The 24,803-nt window shown below is 29.7% G+C and overlaps 1 protein-coding gene across 1 annotated transcript; it reads left to right on the forward strand.

Annotated features, from left to right (window-relative positions):
- Positions 1 to 298: 298 nt before the first annotated feature.
- On the forward strand, positions 299 to 24,306 carry LOC132743331 (uncharacterized). The gene is made up of 6 exons (XM_060731864.1): positions 299 to 944; positions 17,709 to 17,760; positions 18,816 to 18,959; positions 20,364 to 20,467; positions 20,974 to 21,130; positions 22,358 to 24,306. The coding sequence occupies exons 1-6, from the start codon at positions 648 to 650 to the stop codon at positions 22,396 to 22,398; spliced, it is 795 nt and encodes a 264-aa protein (XP_060587847.1). The 5' UTR covers positions 299 to 647; the 3' UTR covers positions 22,399 to 24,306.
- The last annotated feature ends 497 nt before the right edge of the window (positions 24,307 to 24,803 follow it).

The raw sequence follows: 24,803 nt of genomic DNA on the forward strand, positions 1-24,803 counted from the left end.
AGAAAATATCATATGACATAAAGAAATGTCAAGAAACTATAGAAAAAATATCATAAATTGCTTTACGTCTGTCATTTGAGGATACATAAATTATTAATGTTTTCTACAATGTTGTTTACATTGCAGAGAAAAAAAATTCAATTACTACATTTTTATAAACCTTGTGATAAATTACGTATTACGAGCGATGCGGCGATTGGATAACTGGCGGAACATATCGGATTTCTTCGCCCTATTTCTATATTTGGTAACGCTGGAGAATTGCAATTCTCCCATGGCTCTGTAGAACTGTATTGTTAATCAAACTCTACTTTATCGATCTCACCGTCTTAAATAAGTTACTCGCACGAGCTTGACTTTATTAGTAACGTGGACTTTTCTCCAGCACGGATTAAACCGTTAGTGATTCATCAACGATTTCCCATTCTCTTAGGAATTCTTGAAGGGTAAAATGTTATCTTAATAAAATTGAATATTTCAGATTTTTTAAAGCAATACACTGATTATATTTTAGTCAACCGCGGATCAGCTGGATGATGGACAGAAGCAAAGCGAAATATAAACAACCAAATATGGATTAAATAAATTACAGCTTGTGGTTGAACAAAATTGTAACCATTCATAACAATAAAAGTGTTAGCACAATCATGGAAAAATCAACATCGAAAACTTCATTTTTCTCATTCAATTCACCGCTCAAATCGAATCTCAAATCTTCCTCGGCAAAAGCACGTTCTCTTTGTTGGCAGAAATCTGTCAAAGAGGACAGCGCAAACTGGACAACAGTTGACAATCAAGAGCCGTCGGCGGATGAATTCCGGCGCGGACGACAATCGAAGAGACGGTGTTCGGCACCGAGCATGGTGCCACTTGACTTCAAGTCTAGAAAACCTACTCTTAAGTCAATACAAATGATGAAACTGGGTAGTTCCGAAGTTCCTTCAGTAAGTATGTATATGATGTGGTTTTAACTTTAGTAACATAACAATGATGATGGCATAAGTATTTGAGTATAGCATGTTTTTCATATTTGTCAATTAAGTAGTTATTAAATTGTTGTAAAATACCTGTTTACTTATACAGATTGATTGAAGTGATTGGTACATGTAGGCAAGTATACATGTATATCTAGTCTGATTTTAACAAGCCTGAATGTTTTAAGTCTGAAATATAATGAAACAAAAAGCCGGCGATATAAAATAATAATATCATCAAAGGTTAATTGTTCTTCTCATAATTAAGTTGTTATTATCATTATACGAACATTTTATGCAATGTATTTTATCATTTGATTTGATATCATGTATATCTTGATTTATATATTACCTGTATCAATTGCTAACAAGTTTTTGTCATCATGTACAATATATTTTTGTGATTATTCTGTATTATTATTTATCATTATTTTTTATTATTAAAATTACTAACTGTTTATTTATTTATTATTATTATTATTATTATTATTATTATTATTATTAGTATTATTATAATTATTATTATTATAATTATTATTATCATTATTACTATTATTATTATTATCATTATTATAATTATTATTCAAACAAAGTAACTTACCATGTATTTATTGCATACTCAATTTCATTAAAGCTGAGTTTATGTTTTGAAATCAAAATGTACCTTTATATCATAACGATTTAAGTAGTTTTTGTAGATTCAATAAAATTAAGGTACTCTTCTTTGTATATAAAATATCCCCATCTTCCTACATTCTATTACAATCTGTAATGGCATAACTACTACAAAAAAGTAATGTATTCAAAAACTTAATTTGGTGAATATTGTAGTATTGAATTTCAATGTGTTTTTATAACAAGGTCAAGACAAAGAAAAGAGACAGAAATAACTAAACCTTATTTAAAAGTCAAGCAAAAGTACAAAGCAGAGATAAAATTCTATCGTTTTTTTTTTTTTTTTTTTTTTTTTTTTTTTTTTTTTTTTGCTTTTTTGAGGTATTTTTTTATTTTTGTCGAGTTGCGGAAGGGAAGGGGGGGAGGTTGGAGGTTGGAGGTTGATGGATTGATTGAATTTTAGGGTTTTGTTAAATTAAATCTTAAAACTTTAATAAAAACTGTGTTAGAAACTACTGTAGGCTCCGTAAATGGACCTCATATCATAGGTATCATTTCAAAAAAGGATGTTGGTTAGAAAACGTTTCACACAAGATTGTAATGAGTTGATTAGTATAATTACAGTATTTATTTTAATTTGCACTTTTTAAACTGGTTAATGAATTCAATATGCATGAGATTCTGATTGTAGGACATTGTTAAAGATACACTATTCTCATCCCTGAGTAATATATTTTAATGACAGAAATTTATTGAGATCTATAAAATTCTTACTAAATACGTCTTATTTGAATACAAGCATGATTAAACTATGAATAAACTATGTATGGGAAGTATCATTCCCTAGTTCAAGTCAAGTACAGTTGTTATTTTCTTTAAAAAAATGCCATTTTTTAATGGCACTATATATTTATATTGCGACCACCTATAGTGAGTAGAATTATAAACATAACATAATTTTCTACTTTGTGTAAAGTCCCAACATGTTTATTTTATATTTGCAAAGTAACTGTTAAGCAATTATCTAATGTCAAATTTGAGCATAGTACATTCAAATATTCAAATTTCTTTTTGTCTCTTACATTTTTCTTCTCTGAATGTGTCTTTTTATGTAACGTAATATTTCAGGTAGAATGCGACACTATGAGAACTTTCGAATCGCGTCTTGAAAATTGGCATGTAAAAAGGCTGACCATATTTAAGATTAGATTCCGTTGATTTTATTCCAAAAATTTTAGCCATTTTTATACACATGACGCCAAAGTTGACCACCAACGCCAGTTTTGGAACATGACAATCTCATAACGCACGCTCGAGTAGAAAATTGCATCAATGTCCTTGAAAACTCGGAAAACTCGCTTTAAACATTTCTATAAATAACAAAACCAGATAATGAAGACGCTTAATTTAATTTACTGTGTACTCGGCCTATAATTGATATTGCTCGCGCACACGCAATTTTACTACTTCGTCTTTTTTTTTCTTTGAATAATTCATTTAGTTTGGACAAAGTTATAACATACATTCATTAGATAAAAGATTTAATCTTGCAGCTCTCAATTTTTGTCTCTGTGTTTTGAAACGCTGAACATTTTGTATCTAAATAGAGTTTTGAGTCAGAATTTGAAATGTTCATTGTGTTTTAGTAGCATTGGATGATGCACCATCGTCCGAAATTAATTTGCTAGACGGTATTTTAGTAAGTAGATATTTAGCATAGTATATACTTACTGTACTAAACCTATAGTGTGTGCAGCACTAAATATCTATATATAACCTGGTATTATATTTCATTAAAGCTATACTATGCTTAAATATGATATTAGAAAATATTGATAACTGCTTTACAGTCTTTTTTGTAAAAATAAAATAAACATGTTTTGTCTTCACAGAAAGTAGCTATGTTATGTTTAAAATTCTACACACTATAGGTGGTCACCAGATAAAAATATACGAGTATATCGTAGTGTCATAAAAAAAACTGGCAGTTTCTATTCTTAAGAAAGAATCAACCTTACTTGACCTGTAATGAGGAACGCAGCTTCCCGTGCATAGTTTATTCATTCTTGTAAAAGTTAGACATATTCTGTTAGAATTTTTATGGATTTCAATAAATTTTTGTGATTAAAATATTTTCCCCAAGGATGAGCATAGTTAATCTTTAATATGTCAGACGTCAATTACAAATTAGATTTTAATTGTAACTTAATGTGACATAGGCACATTCAAAGTATTAAATACCTATATTACTATATCGTAAACGTACTGATGACTAAAGGCCCAGATGACTCAGAGATTCTTTTATTTTTATCTCGCAAAAGCTTTTTTATTATCATTGGCCAATTACCTGTTCTATATTTTTCTTCTGTTGCTTTCTGACAATAATAACTCTTAAAGTGATTTTAGTATCGTATCATGTATTGAAATCAAAATACAACAATGTTCACATTTAGTGTTACTTTCTTAAGGTGATAAGCATTTTAAATGCTCTTAAACCAACCATTATTTAAACCATTTATATGCAATTGCTAACTTAAATATCCCGAATAAAGAAATGAATGGCACATAAAAGATAAATGCAAAAACGAAAAGAAAAACATAGAGAATGTTTATGCGCCGACATGTCAAATTTCCTCTTCGCTCCTGTATCTCGGTTTATTCTTCATCACAAAATGTTTCTTTTTTTTAAAAAAAGCTCAATAAACTAAATAGGAACATAGCTTGGTTAAATTTTAATTGATTAAAAGTACTTGTATTTAGTTTAAACATAGTTTAACTCAACTCAACTCATTTATTCACGATATAGGCCACTGGCCTTTGACACATAAATGTACAATACAAAAACAATATAGGTATATAAAAAAATTGATTTTGTATTATTTGGTTTAAACATATTTTATTCGATATATTTACATTATGATGAACACTATTTACACAATACATTTGGGATTGGGCAAAAAGCTATGAAAGCTTATGAGTCTCCTGTCCCAAAAATAAAAATTAATGATTAATACCACCTTGCAAAACAACCCTACGTTCTTTTCTTAGACTGCTTATTACCATCAAATCAATTATTTATGCGATCACAGTAACATTTGTATTATTTAAATACCATAAAATATTGAGGAACTGCAGTTAACAGAGTAAGGCAATTTGTGAAGTAAATATTTTAAGCTAAATAAGTAGCCTACTAATCAGAATACTAAAAGGTTGAAAACAAATTTGGAAAAGGATTTTCTCCCGTATTTACTTTCTACTTAAATCGTGAAATTGGATATCTAATTTAGTATAAAAGCAGATATGTCTATATCTTCATTATTTGCTAGGGGCGTATGATTACTACTGCCATTCAGAAGCAGAATTATCCATTATCTTTTGATTTTTAAGTGGTGACCTTTCATGAAATTTTTCAAAAACAAAAACAACAAAAAAACTACAACAACAAAAACACACACAATACAACAACAAAACAACAACAAAACCACAACAAAAACAACAATTAATGATTAATACCACCTTGCAAAACAACCCTACGTTCTTTTCTTAGACTGCTTATTACCATCAAATCAATTATTTATGCGATCACAGTAAGTTATTAGAGTGCCCTTTCTTCTTAAGATAGTTTGATTAACTTTATTTCAGGTGATACATTTATAATTTTCCCCATCGTATGGCATTCTAATGTTGTAGTTTAAATAATAGTAATGATGATATAAAGTAGATACCACTAAAAACAACAACAACAACAACAAAAGAAAAAAAGAAGAAAAAAAGTCACACATTGGATACCCCTAACTAATTCTTTAAATACTACTATATTACATTTTGTACAATGTCGACAAAAGTTTTCTGTTTAGAGCACATTTATTCTCTAACTTGAGGACCATACGCCACTATTAATGGAATTGACGCTTGTGAACAAATGTGCAAATGTTTATTTCCGAATTCACCATCGACATGTTGAAGACTGCTAAGTCGGGGCAAGGGGGAGCGTGATCCGTAGCTAAAAATAATAATGATATTTTTTATTTCCCATAGCTATATATATCATTTTTATTTTTGGTGTCATGTCATATTTACCAAAATCTTATTCATTGGTCATATAGCTGAACCATCTTTGGCTTCTTTTATATGTGTTAATCAGTGTAGTCATAGTGATATTTTGTTTTATTAGGAAATCAAGATACGACATTTATTTACATTTTGCTACATTTAGCTCTACTTTCTGCATGTGATTTTTATCGCACATGTTCTAAATCTATTAATAAAATGGTGTAAAACAAACGCTTCCTCTGCCTGAAATAGAAACAATATTTTACTTCTGAGGATTAATGTGCTTATTAGAATGCTATAATATCATATGACCAAGTTGTTAAGTATGGTCATTTAAAAATGTTTAATTTGTTATATAATGGATACCATACAATCAGAGCTATATTTTTCGTCTACAATTATATTATTATAAAATTTTCAAAATAACAAGATAAGTAACAGCTGCAACATAATTCTTACAATCAAAATAAATACTAAATAGGATTTGAAAGGAAATTAAGAACTCATCATCATTGACACATTATTGGCAGTTATTAACTTTATTCCTATAATGGTTATTTTAAGTTTTAAGACAATACTAATTTAGACCGAATATGAAGATGTTGAGTACTAAAATTATGCTGTTTATAAAGTCTTCTGTGTTAAAAAATGCAAGAAAACCTGCACTAAATAATACATTATAAATAATAATAAATGTACTATGTTCCGTCCCTTCCTGTACACGTCAGATTTGACGCAAAAAAAAGCAAAAAACACGTGTCTTGCTTGCGCCACAATGTCTGCTTAAGGTGGTTTATGTGTACCAGTAAATTGTAAAATATTCCAATAATACAAGCATAAGCTACGGACAACATAACTGCACTTAAGAACAAACATGTATGAAAGTTGATTCACTCACTAAGTGACAGAAGGTGCTATCCCGTGACCTTGACCTTTGACAATAGATTTGTGTTGTTGTTTTTTACACGCGATTTAACATCTATTTATTATGCCAGTGTGAGCCACTTTCTTTTGGATCCATTGTTTGAGTATTTTTAACAGCCTCGCGTCTTTATGTTTCATTAATTTTTTAATATCTTTAATATAATCTGTGTTTGAGCATAATTTATTCAGGACAAGAACCAAAACTTCGCATGAAAACAATATGAGAGAGATATTGAGAGCTACTGATTAAAATTCAATTCTATGCTGTGACCTTGAACTTTAATAAAAGATGAATTCCATCATATGAGGGATGATCAAAAATAAACCGGACTGTGACTGCCAATTGAAAACTTTTCAACCTATCAATTATTGTTATATATCACACTTAATCGGAAAACAATTCCTGTAAACTGATACTATATCTAATCTGATAACGCAAATAGCTTGTCCGTAACAGCGAATTCAAAAACCATGGTAACGCACACCCGGCGCAGTGCGTAAATTCGCCTTGACAGCAGGCGCTTTAAGCTGCGTATATTTAACAAGATGGCACATTTAGATTTCAAAATACGCCAAAACATCATGAACCATATCTTTTAAGTTGTCAGTAAAAATGACTTCATTTAAACCATATTTATATTTGCATTCACAATTCAAACGTCACATGCTAATGAAATACTCCCGTTAAAACAATGTCGTCGGAATGTCTCGAAAATTGATCAATAAGAAAAAAATGTCAAAAGAAAGACGAGAAACTGTTTAAAACGTAGAAAAAGATTAAGGCTATCAAGGGAAAAGTTCCATAAAGCCACAGCATATTTTTTATTAGCATAAAGAATAAGAAAGTGTAATAGAGAAATAGAAAACAAGTAAGGGAGAGACAGAAAAAAGAACTTTTCAAGGACGTTGGTGACGTCAATCGCCAAGACGTTGAGAAATGACAGCCGATTGACTGCGGACATTGTCAACGATGTTCGACAGTAGCTACGGGAAGGTGCAGTCAACTCTAAGGATTCTAAAATGATAATAGTTAATGCATATAATACATATACATGTATTGTATTCTTGGTTTACAATTGTAACAATTATTTTCTTATTTTACGCAGTAGTTTTATGGAGAAATTGTGTCAACAATTAGACAGTCAGTGTTCAAAATCGGCTAGGCGTTTTATTTATTTTAAAATAATGACAATTTTGTTCATAGTTGTATTATTCTTTTATTTTTTCTTATGTATGATACATTATCATTCAGCAAAATTATTTTACATTATTTGTAATACATAATATAGTTTATTCCATGCGCGATTTTCCAACAATCAAGTTACAGAAGGAAAGAAGGAAGTTTGCGTCATTACAGGAGCTCTTTATCATAATCCATTATTTTACAATACAATATGATACCTACTTGTGCAGAAATATATATAGGCAGTGGATCCGCCGCATCAACAACATGACTGTATCACGTATTGGCCTACTCCGAGAGTGAGTTAAATGCTGCTCCGTTAAGGAAAATACGCTTGTGACGTCGTTAACGTCAATTTCAAAGTTATACTGTGCGCCGCATTGCTTTACATATACATGCCAATAACTGCATAACTTTTTTCTTTGTTTATATTTCTTGTTGGTATTTTTTGTATCATTCAGGGGATAGATTCCGATTTATTTTCCGTGTATTTTTATGTAAATTCACTTAACAGGTAAAGAATCATTTACAAAGTCCGGTTAATTTTTGATCATCCCTCGTATATGCAAATGTTCAGGATCAGACACAAACTCCAACTGCACTTAAGACTATATATGCGGATTACACTCAGTTTAATCACTGCTTTGACCTTGACACTTGATCTATGTGTGTAGGTTATGCACGCGACACATAGTCGGTTTACAATAGTCGCAAATGTATGAATCAATTCAATCAATTCATAATTATTCTTGAAACCAAACGTGATAAGTTATTGTCATCAGTTTGTACACCTGTGCATAGAAACAGGGGCCTCATAAAGCTTATTTTTGTATTTTGATATTGAAATCCCTAAAACTTTGAATGGCATGTTTTGTTTTCAAAGCCCTGTCAATTATAATACAAATTTAGCAGGTAAAGGGTTGAGATATAGATTAAGTTGTTTCTATCACATTTAGGTAATTCATTAATAATTCAAACAATATACGTGACATTTATCTTTACTTTTGCAGCTAATTGCCTTTTCCTTCTTAAATGATTATTTTTCAACTACAAAGATAACCATGTATTTTGTTTCTTTAATTTCTACAAAAGGATCTTCCATTTCCAATAAAAAAAACTGCTCACAATAATTTTGAGATTTTTGTTATTTTATCTTTTATACATATTTTCGTATCTATGGCGGACATCTTTGCTACTGTGACATTTTTTTTAATATATAATCTTTACAATCATTCTTTGATTTAATTAGGTTTTAAATTTTCAGACAATATCTCCCTAGAGAAAAATGAAAATATCAATTTTACACTAAAGTGCCATCAAGATCTTCCATTGACGTAATAGGAAAATGTCAAAGAACATAAATTCTAATTTTTCTTGTAAAATGTTGAGCTACAGAGGTGTTACATTATTGTTTTACTGCCATTGATTACTTTATTATAGAGGAATGTTTAAACCATTGTCAGCGTGTGCAACGACGTTTTGATTATAACACGTACATGTAATTCCATTTTTTGCGTACTTATCATAGAAATAGAATCTTATTATCGTTAAAGAAAAGTTGAATCATTTCAATAACAATCGGTATCGTCCCCGTCACCATCATCATCATCATTATCATCATCTATATCATTATAAACATCATCATTAACAACAACCACATCAACATCATCATCGTCATCACATCATTATTAACATCAGCAACATTTTCATTATTATCATCGTGGTCATGTCATTATCATCGTAAACCTCGTTGTCATCATCATCATCATCAACAATATCATCCACATGATCGTCATCCGTGTCGTCGTCGTCATTTTCAACATCATCATCATCATCAAAATCATCATTAACAACAACCATATCATCGTCGTCTTTGTCATCAGCACCATCATTATCACCACGTATCATTCATTAATGTCATGATAATTATCATAAAATCCAACAATGATATTGTATATTCAACCAGAAATACTGCACAGAAAGGACTAAAGTGCACTTAAATAGTAAAACATAATTTAACAAATCATATATCCATAATGGCACAGGTTTTTACGGAGAACGGAGAAACGTGTCGACTAACATTTTCTACATGCTGAAATTATCTAAAATATACCTTAAATCACAATAAACATCAACATCAGCAAATACATCAACACTTATTAGGGTAAGTCTGTGACATCTTCAGACATATCATTATCTAAATAAAGCCACTTTGTTTGCAATGTAACATCAAAATTATTCACCTTTAACTTTTGAGGGAAACTTTTCTGACGGAATTTCAGATTTCACCCTCAATCAATTGATATAAAAGTAGACAGTATCGCTGATTATTTGACTATAGATTGAAGTAGTGAGGCTGCTAATTTGACTATAGATTGAAGCAATAAGGCGGATAATTTGTCTACGAAAAACTGGCACTAATTATTGGACTCAATAGTTTATTCTTCCGAATCACATAACATTTGGAAACATGAATCGTTTAACTTTAGTTTTACACTTCATTCGGTGTGTTTAGAAATAGATAGTAAAAAGATACTGAACAGAGTTTTTTCTTTTCTGGTTTAATATTATGAGAATAACTTTGAGGCCTTTTCAAAAAACTTCATAACAGTTATTGGAATTAACAAAAGGAAAGATTGATTGAAAATATTTCAATTGTGCTTGCTTCTTCCAAAAAATTTAACGCACTCAACGAGGGTGATACAATCCCTCGATTACCATATACCTAAAATTGTCAATTTCAAATGTGCCTTTATCAAATCCTTAAAAAACGTCTGGCCAAATCTGTGGGAAGTACTTCATTATTTAGAAATATCGTATAATAAATTGAACATTAATACATGCAAATAAGTGACGTCACGACCCGACCAGTACAATGCTGAAAACAAAATGCATCAATAGGATAATATTCAATATTGCATCAGTTATAAGCTAGACAGAACACGTCCTGACGAGGGGAAAAGCGGTGACGATTTTTGTTGTAATTGCCAGTTAAAGCACGCTGTCTGCCGGGACTTCATTTCGTTACTGCTGACATGTAATCAAAACCACTGCATGTAATCAGCAGTACGGTGTCACAAGGACACAATCGAGGCTATTCTACTTGTTTTCCATTTCACTGGCTTGTGGGTTGAAGATAAGCATAGTTGCAAATTATTTATGTATAAAACAATGCAAACAATTACAAACAGCACAAGAGAGGCACCATATGCGTTACAGTAAAATAACAATAATGATAACTAAATCTTTAATATTTCCAATTTACAAATACCACCAAATTGTAGCGGCTTAAACAGACCCTCGTTTTATGGCTTTTGATAACCATTTGTTTCTCTATTAACTGCAAATTCAAACTGATCGTTTCGTGAAAAGATAAGACAAAATACATATAAGTGTCTAAAACAATTTGCAATAGCCAATTCAATCTAGAGTGAATATCATGAAAACTTTCAAATTAAATCTGCGTCGATGCACACGCATGAGATTAAATCTAAAGCTACATGCTCGTGATTGTGTTTTCATGTTAGAGCTTGTGAAGCATATAGAATAACGTCAACTTAATATAATTATTGCAAACTGGTCTTATACATGTATTAAAGAACTGAACTTACTTTCAACAATACTCTTTCGCAGCTGTAAAAAAATTGCCCTGTATCCTGTTTTCTAGTAAAATCATGGGGCTAAGGCCTAAACTAGCATAAATGAACTTGGCATGAAATTTCAAGCTGGTGATTGTTTTTCCCTGTACACAGCTGCATAGAATTGAATACTGTTTTAGTAGTCGGTGCTAAATGCGTGTTGCATTCACCATTTTCTCTAATTTGTTGTATATATCATTATCGTTTAGATGGTGTTTTTTCCATTATCAATTAAATGTTGCATTTTCCATAATCGCTTAGATGTTGCATTTACCATTTTCTTTTAGATGTTGCGTTTACCATTATCGCTTAGATATTGTATTTTCCATTATCGCAAATTATAATTAACTTTCAGTAAATCCGAATTTGCGATTTTCAAAATTTATTTATGTTTTTATTGCTTTCTAGGGATCTCATATTTCCAAGTTTTCCACTTTTATGACAAAATGAATTTGTTTTGGAAATATATTGGAAAAACGTCATATTTTATAGCCGTTGATAATTTAATCCGAAATATATTTTTATTTTTTTTTACTTAGAATATACAAGAAATAATTTGGCGTTTCATTTTAACAACAAATAATTCAATTCACAAGTTGGAATTCATTGACAAAAACCCATCCTTATAATCCTAGTTTCCATAATTTCTTATATATGACACATTCTTTAATTTATTTCATATTGATACAAAGTTTATTTTGCATAAGGTTAAAATACTCAACATTAAAGTGTTTTACTTGATAAACACACTTAATTCTCGCATTTATCAAGCAATATTTTGCTAGCATCAATATTAGGTGGCTTTTTTTTCCTGCCAGTAAGTTAATCGATATAAAATTGTAAGAGAAGTTACTGTTGATTATTGTCTATTTTTGGCCTGTAAGAAATGTAATTATGGTTAAGATAGTGATAGAACATGTTATTACATTTGCACACATGTTCTTTCAATACAAGACAACATACTCTCTAAAAATCTTCCTGGAAAGACACAATAAGTTAGGAATTTGTCATTCGAAAAATGGGCTTTAAGGACATATAAGAAAAATGCACTAGTTTACAAACGAATGGAACTTCTGAACACGACACGAGAGCATTACAACCTTAAGTGAATGAAAGCTCACTTTATTGTCGTAATTGTGGGGTTTTAAGAATAAACGAGTAGTAAATGATCATAAAATAGGATACTAGTTTTGTTGAAGAACACCACGTCATAAGATTTTTAACACAATAAATTCAATAAATAACACTATGAAATTCTGTTTGTTATGAAAAAGGTGTAAAAAGGGAAATCACTGAAATCGTTTTACTAAAGGATTACCAAACATTCATAAAGATATACGTGTCATGTCAAAATAATTTATGCAATAACTACAAAATAATGGAGACTTTGTTAATAATCATAACATTAAGTAGGATATTAAGTACTTAAATTGTAAAGGCCGCTCATGTTATAAGCATTGCATGTAATGCATGTTATCTTAACGAAGTGATCTTTAATAATGTCGCATACACTTTCAAACAGATGAACCTATTATGTATATAGTCATCATTCATAGAATGGTTTGATCCCTTTTAAGCGTTTTCTCTATTTAAGTTCAATTGTTTAACACTGTTTTATTTTCTGAGAATTCAGAGAGTTCAATAAGTTTACAAAAGTAGGTTTTCCACAATTTCTTCTCGGTAGGTGTGTCTTTCTTTATGTTTCTATATGTGTCACAACACAATACAAAGATTCGGCGTCAATGATCTGACATTTGTGCTCCCGCTTCATTACAGTATGTTATTCCGATAGCGGAAGTCTAAGTCTGTGTGCCTATAATCTTAGTTATTCAATATCAAGCTGAAAGTAAGAATGAAATAACTTTAAAAAGGTTTCTCAGATAAAAGTAAAAATGCTTACTAACATTTTAATATCATGTTCATGGCTTTAAATGTTTTACTGACATGTAAATGTTGATTATGGTTAAATGAAGGTGTTCCATTTATTACAGTTAATTTGTTTGATTCCGAAATTCGAAAAAAAAGCAAGGGAAGAACAGTGTCATAAAGCATTGAATTCAAATAATTAATTTTGAAACGATCTAAAAACAAGAAATCGTGTAAATAAATTAAATATATAAAAAGGCATGCTAAAACCGTTTTTTACAATATTTAGAGTTCTTCTCAGTTAATTATTTAACGATTAATAGTAATGATTCGCGCAAATATCGGAAAATGGTTGAAATGAGCGTCTAGCCACACCTCAAATCTTATAACTCATATGATTTCTTACAAAGAAAAAGTTAATACTTAATACAATTTTTTTGTTTTAATAACAAATGATAACGAATCCGAGACCAAAATAACGGAATTTTCGTTAAAAACATATTGTTTGTTTAATCGATCATTATATGAACATAATTACCCGACTGATTAGGAATTAGCTGATGATATACTTTATATAAGAAAGGGCATAAAGATGAACCACCTATTTACAGACCATTGTCACTTATAAACTGAATTGGAAAAATCATGGAACGAATGTTTTAAAAACATTTTCTTGTTTTTCCAATATATTCCACTTTACTTCATTTAATAAGCATTTGTGACCACATTTGTAGCCTAAGATCTTTTGATACCAGGGAAACAATATTATTTTTTTCAAAAGCTTTGATATTGTTTGGATCAAAGATTTGATTTTTAAAATTAGACAATGTGGAATTTAAGAAATTTGATAAAGTGGTTAGAAAATTATCTACAAAATAAGAATCAAAAGGTTTTTGTAAATACATTTTTTCTTTATCAACAATGGGAATTTCCAAGGTTCGATTCTTGGGCCTATTTTATGTTCAATTACGTAAACGATAAAGTTGATACCCCGTTTAGTGTAACGATACTTTTTACAGACGACAGTTCACTAGCAGTAAAATCAAACGATATTTATACAATCAAAGAAAATCTTAACCAGACATGATTCCATTCAACTTGGTCTTAAACACGCAAATACAAAAGTTATGTTTTAACGGACGTCAATTGAAATCGACCCTATTTATATTTTGATAATGTTCAAATTAATTTTGTAGACCACCCTACACATCCAGGTGTCACATTTAGCAAATACGGTAACTGAAATGGATATTTCGTGAATATCGTTTCCTCTGTATGTAAAATAATTTATGTTCAATAAAATTAAACTGATAATGTTTAATGTTAAAAAAATACTATATTATATATGTTTCTATATTCACCCAAGAGTTAAATATGCGTCATTAATATGGGCTACATTTAAATAAATCACACAAGTGCATCGGATTCTTTTTTGTTTGTTTGTTGATAACGCTCTTCAAAACGCCTTGCTTTGCAAAATGTATATCAAAAAAAGAAAGAAAAATATATTGTGCAATGTAACAAGTTTCAAGATTGATTGTTTTGTCAGTTTCCTAACCACCTTTTACTAAAAACCAAATTTAAACGCTTCCATCGTGGCCATCAATATTTATTTATATCATCAAAGTTTATACAAGACAGTGCATTTACATTTAAAAGAAAGTAAAATACTTTCTGTTGGCAATATTCGTTTCAGCATTTTTAATTAGTTTTCGAAGACTTAATGAGGATTTTCACTGTTATTTTATGATACCAGATTTTTTTTGATTACGTCAGGAAATGAAAAAAAAAACTTTAATTTTCTGATAAGAGGAGGAAGCTAATTGGCATTAAATAGTGTTTCAGGAAGATTTCTGTTCCTTTGAATTCTCACTACAAACGATCTATTAATTGGTTGAAATAATGTTTGTCTATCGAGTTCAATAAATTAAGTAATGAACAATGTATTTTATTTATTACTTAATACCAAAACATAGAGACCGTTTAAATTTAAAAAGAATCATTTTCATTGGCTCGCCTATAGTATAACGCTAAAATTAAGCGCCTTTACACATGCGTTTGTATAACGTTATTAACGGCTTTTTTAAGTGACATTATGCCCATCCAATTGTAAATTCGTTGTGTTCAGGTTAACTGAAAATAACTTAAGTTTACATTTTGTCATTTTTGTTTTTAATTTTATAATAAACGTCACCCAAACAAACAATAAACCCTGTGACCCGCATATATTTCTGTTAGTGTCTGTCGAGAACTGCAAATATTTTTTTTCTGCTGTGATCTTACTGTGGTTTGTACTTTGCGTTATTTCGCAATAACCCAGGTGCAAATCCTGGTCACGGCACTTATATCGGCTACTAAGTAAAGAATGTACAACAAGTTGTGTCTTGTTTATACGTTTATTTAGAACTACTCAAGCTTCATAAAACAAAACATACAAAGTGACGTACTCTAACGTCAGGAATACGTACTTTCAAGTCATTTAACGATACAAAAATGAGCACAATTCCCGTCAGTATCCATTGGTATGTATCGGTAATGTTCAGTTTATACAAAGAGTGGTTTAGTTTTTTTATATTTTTAAACAGTTTTTATATTCTATCCTAAACTGTTCAGACAAGTTATCAAAAAAAAGTTACAATGGCCATTGAAATATCTTTAAATTTGAACTATAAAACTAATTCATCTCAGCTTGAAAATGAAAAATAAAAGCTAGCATAATATAAAGTATTGAAAAAGTTAGTTTTAAGGGAAGAATACTAATTAATAAAATTCAATTAAATAGTTAGATCAATCTAAAATGTATCTGATAAGAACAAGGGATAATAATCTTGAATCGAAACGTACAAATTGAAGACTCGATTTGATTGATTATATACAAATACGGCACAAAGAAATTTGTTACATTTCCCACGCCCTTCTGCATTTGCCTTAGCAGTTTTCAATTTTCAATACTAACACTTTTTGAATCAATGATCTCAAAGAACCAGAAATAAAATAAAAAAATAGAATATAACAATACTGAGATGCAATGCAGGGTAACTTTTCACAGTGTGTTTTGACAGTTTCAAGAATAATATTATGGATTTCTGTTTGAAATTGTGCTGTTCATAATAAATATTTTTACGAAAGCAAGAAAAAGGAGCGTTCCTTTTCTCTACTGAAACATAATACATAGCCCATGTTAAAATAAACAAAAACAAAAAACACTTGAATACATTTTCCATTGAGGCCTAGTATTGTATAAAAAAAACAGTCCGGATAGGCACATGTTCAAAGTGGTTATGTCAAAAATCATGTATAAAAAATTAGATTTCTTAAGTTTTTTCCCCAAAAAACTGTTAAAAAGTGTTAGACATTTTACAATAAAATATAAAAAATTACTAAATGTTTTAAGGAAGAAGTAAGCTATACATGTATATCTCCATTATTGAACAAATGATAAATTAAATCAGATATTACAAAATATATATTTTAAATATATAATTAATCATTCTCCTTGCCTTTTAACATTTATGTATTCATTTTCTGAAGAGTCCGCCACTGGCAAAAATGGTTAACAAATTGCTTACGAAGGACATATAAAATAATTTTGGGAAAAAAACTTAAGAAATCTAATTGTTTTATACATGATTTTTGACATAACCACTTTGAACATGTGCCTATCCGGATTGTTTTTTTTATACAATACTAGGCCTCAATGGAAAATGCATTCAAGTGTTTTTTTGTTTTTGTTTTTATTTTTTTAACATGATTTCTTTTTTACATTATTTCTGCCTTAATTGAGCCAATATGTTTTTAGAGATTTTTTCAGGTTTCTTTATATTATGTTATTCTTACACTTTTGTAGAAAAGCAACTTAAAGATCAACGAAGATCATTTTTTAGTCAATCTGTACCCAGAAATTCACAATGACAGATGAAATGTTAGCAATGTAAAGGAAAACGTTTTGTTATTCGTGTATATTTAAATTGACCAACAAACATGTTGTCGAATGCCTGCAAGGTTATATATTTGTAATATTTGAGTATCATAATATTATATAAATTGCAATCAAACAAACTTTCCCTTAAAGATATATTATCCTGGAATGTGATATTAAAAAATATTGATAATTGCTACACTGTCTCTTTGAAAATATAAAATAGACATGTTTTGACATCACACAAAGTAGATATGTTATGTTTAAAATTCTACACACTTTTATAGACAGTCACAATATGAATTGGCATTTCTTTAAAGAAAAGACCAACAAATTAGACATATTCAGTAAGAATTTCAAAGAATTCAATATTTGTTTGTGATTAAGATATTTCACTTAAGGATGAACATAGTATATCTTTAAGTAATCATTGATTAAATAATAATCATTGATTAAATAGAATGCAGAAAATACTGTATTTTCTAGATTAAAGAACACTTACGGGTTTGCTTACAAACTCCATTCTTATTTTTCAGCCTTCAAACTCTATATCAGAAGAAAATGAGCTAACAGAAGATCAACGGCGAGGTATGTAACTTCTATAGGTACTCTAATTAGGATATTACTGATTACAACTTAACAAATCAACACGATTAAACTGCATGCATCGTAAAGAATCCAAAGGAATATTAGTAATTAGTCATAAAAATATTCATGAATGTACTATTAATAAATGAACTTATTTATGAGAACTATTTGACGGAAATAAAATTGTTACTAATAATTTTATATCGGATGGAGCGGTATCTGTTTTTCCCCTGATATATATATATAAGACAAAACTAAACTCATGAATAGAAAAATAGTGCAAGGGCAGTATTAAAGTGCAGATATAAAGAAATAGTATAGGATCAGTACAATAGTGTGTTATATGACAAAGTATAGGGCTAGTAAAATGGTATAGATATAGATATATGGAAAAATATAGATCCAGTAATATAGTGTACATATATGACAAAGTATAGGGCCAGTACGATAGGATATATACAATATATATGACAAAGTATAGGGCTAGTACAATAGTATAGATATATGCAAAATAATGGCTAATACAATAGTGTAGACATATGACAAGATATAAGGCTAAAACAAGTACATTTGTATCAGGCAGATATGTGAAATATGTATAGCTTTAGTGCCATGAGGATAGAATATGGCCAGTACAATAAGACAGATATATGGGAATAGCCTAACGCATGTCTGCAAACTTGTTAGATATTTTAATGTTAACTCTTAAAAATATCACAAATAAAAAATACAGCCATAGAAAGTTCCAGAGCCATGTCAGTCAAGCAGTCTTTGGTGACATTATGTCTGTAAATCCGAGGATAATAAAAATATACTTTTGAATAATGAATGAAAAACTGAACTGAAAATCTTAAGATTGTGTATAAAATAGCATACCACTAGGTACACTTTGTGACACAATTGATAAATCTTTTGTACAATATTTCTACCATCTAAAGTTACGTGTCCAAACATTTCACATTTAAGTTATGATTAAATAGTAGTAAGACTATTGAAACACATAATTAGTTTGTTCCTAAAACATGATAATCATGGTATTTTCTGTTTCTTTTTAGAGCTCAGAAAAGCTTTTCTTATGTTTGAAAAAGGCGGAAAGAATAAAATGTCAGCTCGTGATCTTGGTGCTTTATTACGATGTTTGGGGTGGAATCCATCTGAACGAGAACTGGAGGAAGCTAAACACGAGCTTGTTGTCAGCTGTAAGTTGTTTGAAAGAATATGTACATTATATGATTTAAATATTGGTGATGAATACCATTACATACTGGAATGCGGTAGGAGAAGAAAATGTGTTAAAGGAATATTTATCCGCAACCCAAATATCATTACATTCAAAATAATTATAAATACAAGTACTAATACTCATATTGAATATAGATAATATTATTTTGTATATTTGTAAATAAAATCATTACCAAGCGTTATTAGAAACAACACAAACTTCTTTATGTCATTTTGACTTGTGACTTTAATAGAAATGCAGTTGATCCTCGGACTAAGGAACTTCTCCCGCATTTTACGTCTTGTTTGTATTGTATATGTGCTACATATGTCTCACTGTGTATTTGCATTGATATGTGCCTCGTAATGTCACGTTTATTAAATGAAAATAGAATTTTAGATACTCGTAGGTGATTTTAACATTTGACTATCGTAGTTGGCAATGTAAAAGTTGTCGCATGTAAATGGTAATTGGCATTTAAAAGATACCTTGCATTTTTGTCATATTCAATTGGACAGTTGTTTTTTTTAATTAGGTAAATAACGTTTGACATTTGTCTTGCGTTGTCTGTCATGTACATGTATATGATGCCAGTTTTGTAACGTAATATATACATCTAATTGAAAATTGCCTTGTGTTCTTTGAAATGCGTACGTGTCAGTTTTGAGTTGTCCTTTTAATACTCGTAAGGTAATATAAACAAGTTTTTATTAAATACTGTACTAGGTTGTTTGCTTATATAAGTTAAAGAGATCAGTTTTAAGTTACATTTAAATTATTCATGTTAACTTTGAACGTTGTCTTGTGTATTTTGTAATGTGTAACTTTTAAGATTCCAGAGGCTGTGGTAAAGAATTTCTTAATATATGTCAATCGACATTTTGTAATTATTATCAATTGTTTTGTTTCATATATAGTATATATGATACATAATTTTATTTCTGACACACTGTAAGACAAAATTGTGTTAACTGTCTTAAAAACGCAGCAAAATGAAGTTTTAAACATTTATACGGTCGTTGAAAAGCTCTCATACGTGCGTATGATTCACCAAAATACGTTCTCATTAGAAAAAATCACTTTAAGGCAATTAACACTACCGTCCATGAACAGGGTCAATCAAAGAGATCCTGCAACATTTTCAACTTTGACGTGTTGGGCTTTATCCAGAGATTCTGTTTTTCTCTTTCTCAATGTACAATAAACCTAAGCTACATTTATACCAAGCCAATTTTTCAAGAATTGATAATAACATATTATTAATTTAAGTTATATATATGTCCTTTTGAATTTATATGTTCGTCCTGATATATGTGTAAGAAATATACAAATTGAAAAGTTTTTTCTCAGTATGAATTATGTATTGCTGCTATTCTTTCAGCGCGTGGATCAGTCACATTTACAGAGATAGAAAGATTTATGGCTAGACGTGGTGGAATATTTTATGGATGTAAAGACAAAGAAGATATACAAGAAGCATTTCAGGTGAATAAATTTGAGATGTTTCGCCTGAAAATTATTCTGCTGGTTGTAATTCACCATGATATCTAGATAAAATATTTAAAGTACTGATAGAAAACGATAGGTTGAGGTCTGTGAAACCGTACGATTTTTCGTATACAACCTTTGTAAATTAACTTTCATATTTTTTGTAGGTGGTCCCATAAATTGTAATGAGATAAGGTTTACTTTGGGCAAGTTAAGTTGTGCTAAAAAAGATTTTTACACACTTTGCTCCTACTGCCTGTATTGATTGATTCGTAAAATACATTGACAAATGTGTACGTTCAAAGAGTTCTTTTCCTGTTTCGTAAATTTTAATGGTCTTCTATATTTCAGTTATTGTTTTGTTTATATCTTCGAATTTTGCTTTTCACTTTTTTGTTCATTATTTTAAATAAAGATAACGCGAATCATAACATTGAAGTAGTGTTCAAGTGATGGTGTTCGTTTTCATTTACAATAAAAAAAATGTGGCTCTTCTTTCGAAGGTCTTGGATGGCGACGGTGATGGAAAGATTTCAGTCGGCGACTTCCGATACTTTATGACAACGCTTGGAGAGAAAATGTCAGACGAAGAGGTGGAAGAAATGTTATCATCGGTGTATAAACGAAAACATGAAAACTTTGACAGTATTGAATACAACGGTAAAGTTAAATATAAGTTTCTATTGTTTGAAAAAGATAGTTTCTATGTGCATATATTTTAAAAGGACTCCACTGAGGTTTTTCTTCTCATTACATGACAGAAAATGCAATGTAAACTTTCTTGCATTGTTTTATAATAATTTGCTTCTTATATTCATTTTATAAGTACAAAATGACATAAACAAGAAAAGCGTTTAAATGCTTTGAACTCAAATTGGACTAAGAATCGCACAAAATTCTTTTTAAACTTAAATACTGTTTAAAGTGCCCCATTGGACATTAATCAAAATTTCCAATTTTATATTTTAGACCTTTGGACCCGCGGGGTATTTACCTATTTTGTTTAGTTTCTGATGGTTACCATTTTCAGAATTTCAAATCAAAACCTTGAATTTAAAATAGAATAAGGATTGTTATAAGAAAGTATTGTAAAATAACTGCCATGTATTTAACAATAAGGTTTGCAAAATGTTTAGGTGAATGCTTGGTTTATCTGACTATATATGGAAGTTTAGAAATAGTGGTACATTTTAAAAGCAAGTTGAAATTGGAATTGTCTCATATGTTGGCTAGAAATAAATTTAAAAAACTTATACATATGTAAAATGAATGTCATAGTCTTATGTTGATATGTTGTTTTGTAAATACAAATACATCAATTCCATAACATTATCCAGTGGTGTTTAGCCAAGTCAACATTTATATGTTAACCTATAGATGTCTAAAATCAAAATATTTGGTTATCAAAACAAGCTTACTCTTTTAAAAATGATTATGTAACATATGATGAAATCTGTCATGTTTTGCGGTTTGAATAGGTTAAGATCGGAATATCAGTCTCACGGATACCCGCCTATTGGGCGGGAACAAGGATTACCGAGATGCCGCCCATGATAACGTACCCAAGGGATGGCTATTCTGATCGGAACCGCATACGGGTCCATGTCAGATTTTTTTCTTGCATTCTTTACCATATTTCAAATGGCTTTAGCGGATAAAAATGATCATTTTATGAAAATTACCAGATTGTTTAATTTCATACAAAACTGCGAACTGACGTTATCTTGAGAACGCATTTTCGTTATAAAATGCTCAAAAATGTTTGCATATTTTAGCACTAACTTTGAGAGGTATATGTTTGTTGACTTCAATTATTACTTCATTTACAGTAATCAAAGTACTTTTTGTGAAGTTTAAAAAATTGAAGTACGTATTTTTATTTTTCAGATTTGATTGAAGGACTGGCAGAAGCTAGTTTAGATACGTGATGATGTCATAAGTAATGATACGGTTACATCATCAGTTATCATGTGACCCAGTGATGTATGGTCACGTGATGTTTTCACAAGGTGCACAATTTGTACAATCCACCACGAACAGCTCACACATTTCCTCTATGGCGCACAAATTAGACTAGACACCTATTTTTGTACTGACACAAATCATGTAAATAAATTCTTTTTTTGTAAGATGTATTTTCATAGAATAATTGTATAACATAGTTTTATAGAGAGGGTAAGCAATTCCTCTTAAGTTTGCAAGGTATTTATAGTATATATAATGATAATATATATCTCGCAATATGCATACATAATAATATGCATAAACAACTGATATCTAACCATATCAAACATTTGATCATGAAACTGTTTAAATGTTTCCAATTTGTTATATTTGTATCTAAGCAAAAGAAATGTTTGCAATATTCATATTGAACTAATGAAGGACGAAAATTGGCTTAAAGATGTTTTCTATGGGTACATATACATATATATCAAAGTGATAGGCAGAATGAAACCTGCATTATATACCTTTTTAACATTGCATTAACATAAGCATTTAAGCCAAAGAAAATTTGGTGTCACCCAGATCAATATTTAGCAATTACTATGTGTATATGTAACAATATAATTATTACGCCTTTTTAACAGTTGGGGAGGTTAACAATTACATACTAACGCGTAAAGTGCCAAACCTACTTGTTTGTTATGGCTTCTATGCAGAAACAAAATTATAGACGTCTGAATTTAAAATTAAAAGGGATTGGGGTAAACAGTCCGAAATCATAATTTGAGCCATGTCCATATTTTTCTGTTAATAAAAGACAAAATGGTAAAACCTATGTCAAATAACTTGACGGCATATTATCACTAAAATACAATAAAAAGAGTCAATGTCAAAATGAAAGGACCCTTATTAAAGTCAACAGCAAAAATGTAATTAACCATATAATTCATAGGTGAAATTTATTTACTCAAGTTTTACAAACTTTAAAGGCAATAATTGTCCGTATGTACTTACTCATACTTTCATTTATATTTTACTGTTAACATTATTACAGAAAATTATTACATAATGTACTTGTTGTAATTCACAAATGCTATAATTGATAATTTTATACCAAAGTAAAATAATTGACTATTTATTCATTATGCACATTTATCATTAAGCACTTGACATGTTTCATGCAATATGCATACCTTTGCACTTACCCAGATTTTAAACGTGTACATCTCCCATTTCTGGCAGCTTATTTCATGTTAAACGATCATTACCTGTATAACATTGAAAACTCTAGTTTGTTATTTTATTTGACAATAAAAAATGTATTTCAAAAAGCATGCGTCCATATGAGCCAAATTATTTCAAAGAAATTTTAATCTTCAGGAAAATGTATTTGATTATGAGAAAAGGAAACAGAATAAAGAATCAAGTCGATATGTATATTTTTATATGCGTTTGATGACTGATTTTGCAGTATTATTCATTATTTTTATACTGCGTGACGCAGTAAGGGCTTATTATGCATATTTAACCCCTTTTTGGTTATTAAATTTTTTACTTGGGTTGTATGTGCCGTTTTGCAATGTGTTAATTACTTTCTTTGGTCACTTCACAATATTCCTTATGTAAATATATTTTCAAAATTTTCATGAAAATTAGCATTAATGTTAGAGACATGCTGCTAAAAATACACTGAATTGCATTTTTAACAGAAATTATTCCCGATAAAAAAGGATCAAGTATCATATTTGATTAAAATTAACACATTTTACATAACCAACTACCGTCACTGTAGATACTGAAAATATTAATAACAACCAGAGAATAATGGAAAAAAATGAATCTGCTGAAAAGCAATATTTTGTTTCACTAGTTATTTTTTATATGTAAGCAATTCAGCAATTCATTTATTTATTGTTTTATTCATTAATCATAATCTCACCAATGTTCGATATAGAACATAAAACTATGGCCCAACAATAATAAGTTTAAAACGTATTGAAATAAACTATAAAATAATGAATTAACAATAGAAATACATATACAACAGTTGTTGTTTGACAGATATATTTATTTATAATACATTATTTATAATACATTAAACCCAAATTGTTCTAAAAGCATAATTATCAACTCATAACTGCTGCCAAAAAAGTGCAAGAGACCATTAATATTAAAACGAGTCAAATATGCCATATGATCACATCAAAGAAGAGCTTACGAGCAACTAATTAGCGACAACATTCCAGGGCATCAATTTAATACAAACAAAAAACGCTCCTTATTATCTACATTGTATCAAATTGATGTTTTCGTTCCTAAAATTGTGTTGCAAGAAAAAAACATTCAAGATTTAAATGGGTTGTTGGTTTGTAATGATCCCCACATT

The sequence above is a fragment of the Ruditapes philippinarum genome, unplaced genomic scaffold, assembly GCF_026571515.1.
Source record: "Ruditapes philippinarum isolate M1 unplaced genomic scaffold, ASM2657151v2 ctg2876_1_1_1_1, whole genome shotgun sequence".
Taxonomy (NCBI): Eukaryota; Metazoa; Mollusca; class Bivalvia; order Venerida; family Veneridae; genus Ruditapes; species Ruditapes philippinarum.

Excerpts from the sequence above, each read along its gene's own strand:
- LOC132743331 (XM_060731864.1), top strand. The coding sequence starts at position 648 with ATGGAAAAATCAACATCGAAAACTTCATTTTTCTCATTCAATTCACCG. Across the intron at positions 17,761-18,815 it reads AACAGAAGATCAACGGCGAG|AGCTCAGAAAAGCTTTTCTT; the intron begins GTATGTAACTTC and ends GTTTCTTTTTAG. Across the intron at positions 21,131-22,357 it reads TGACAGTATTGAATACAACG|ATTTGATTGAAGGACTGGCA; the intron begins GTAAAGTTAAAT and ends TTTATTTTTCAG.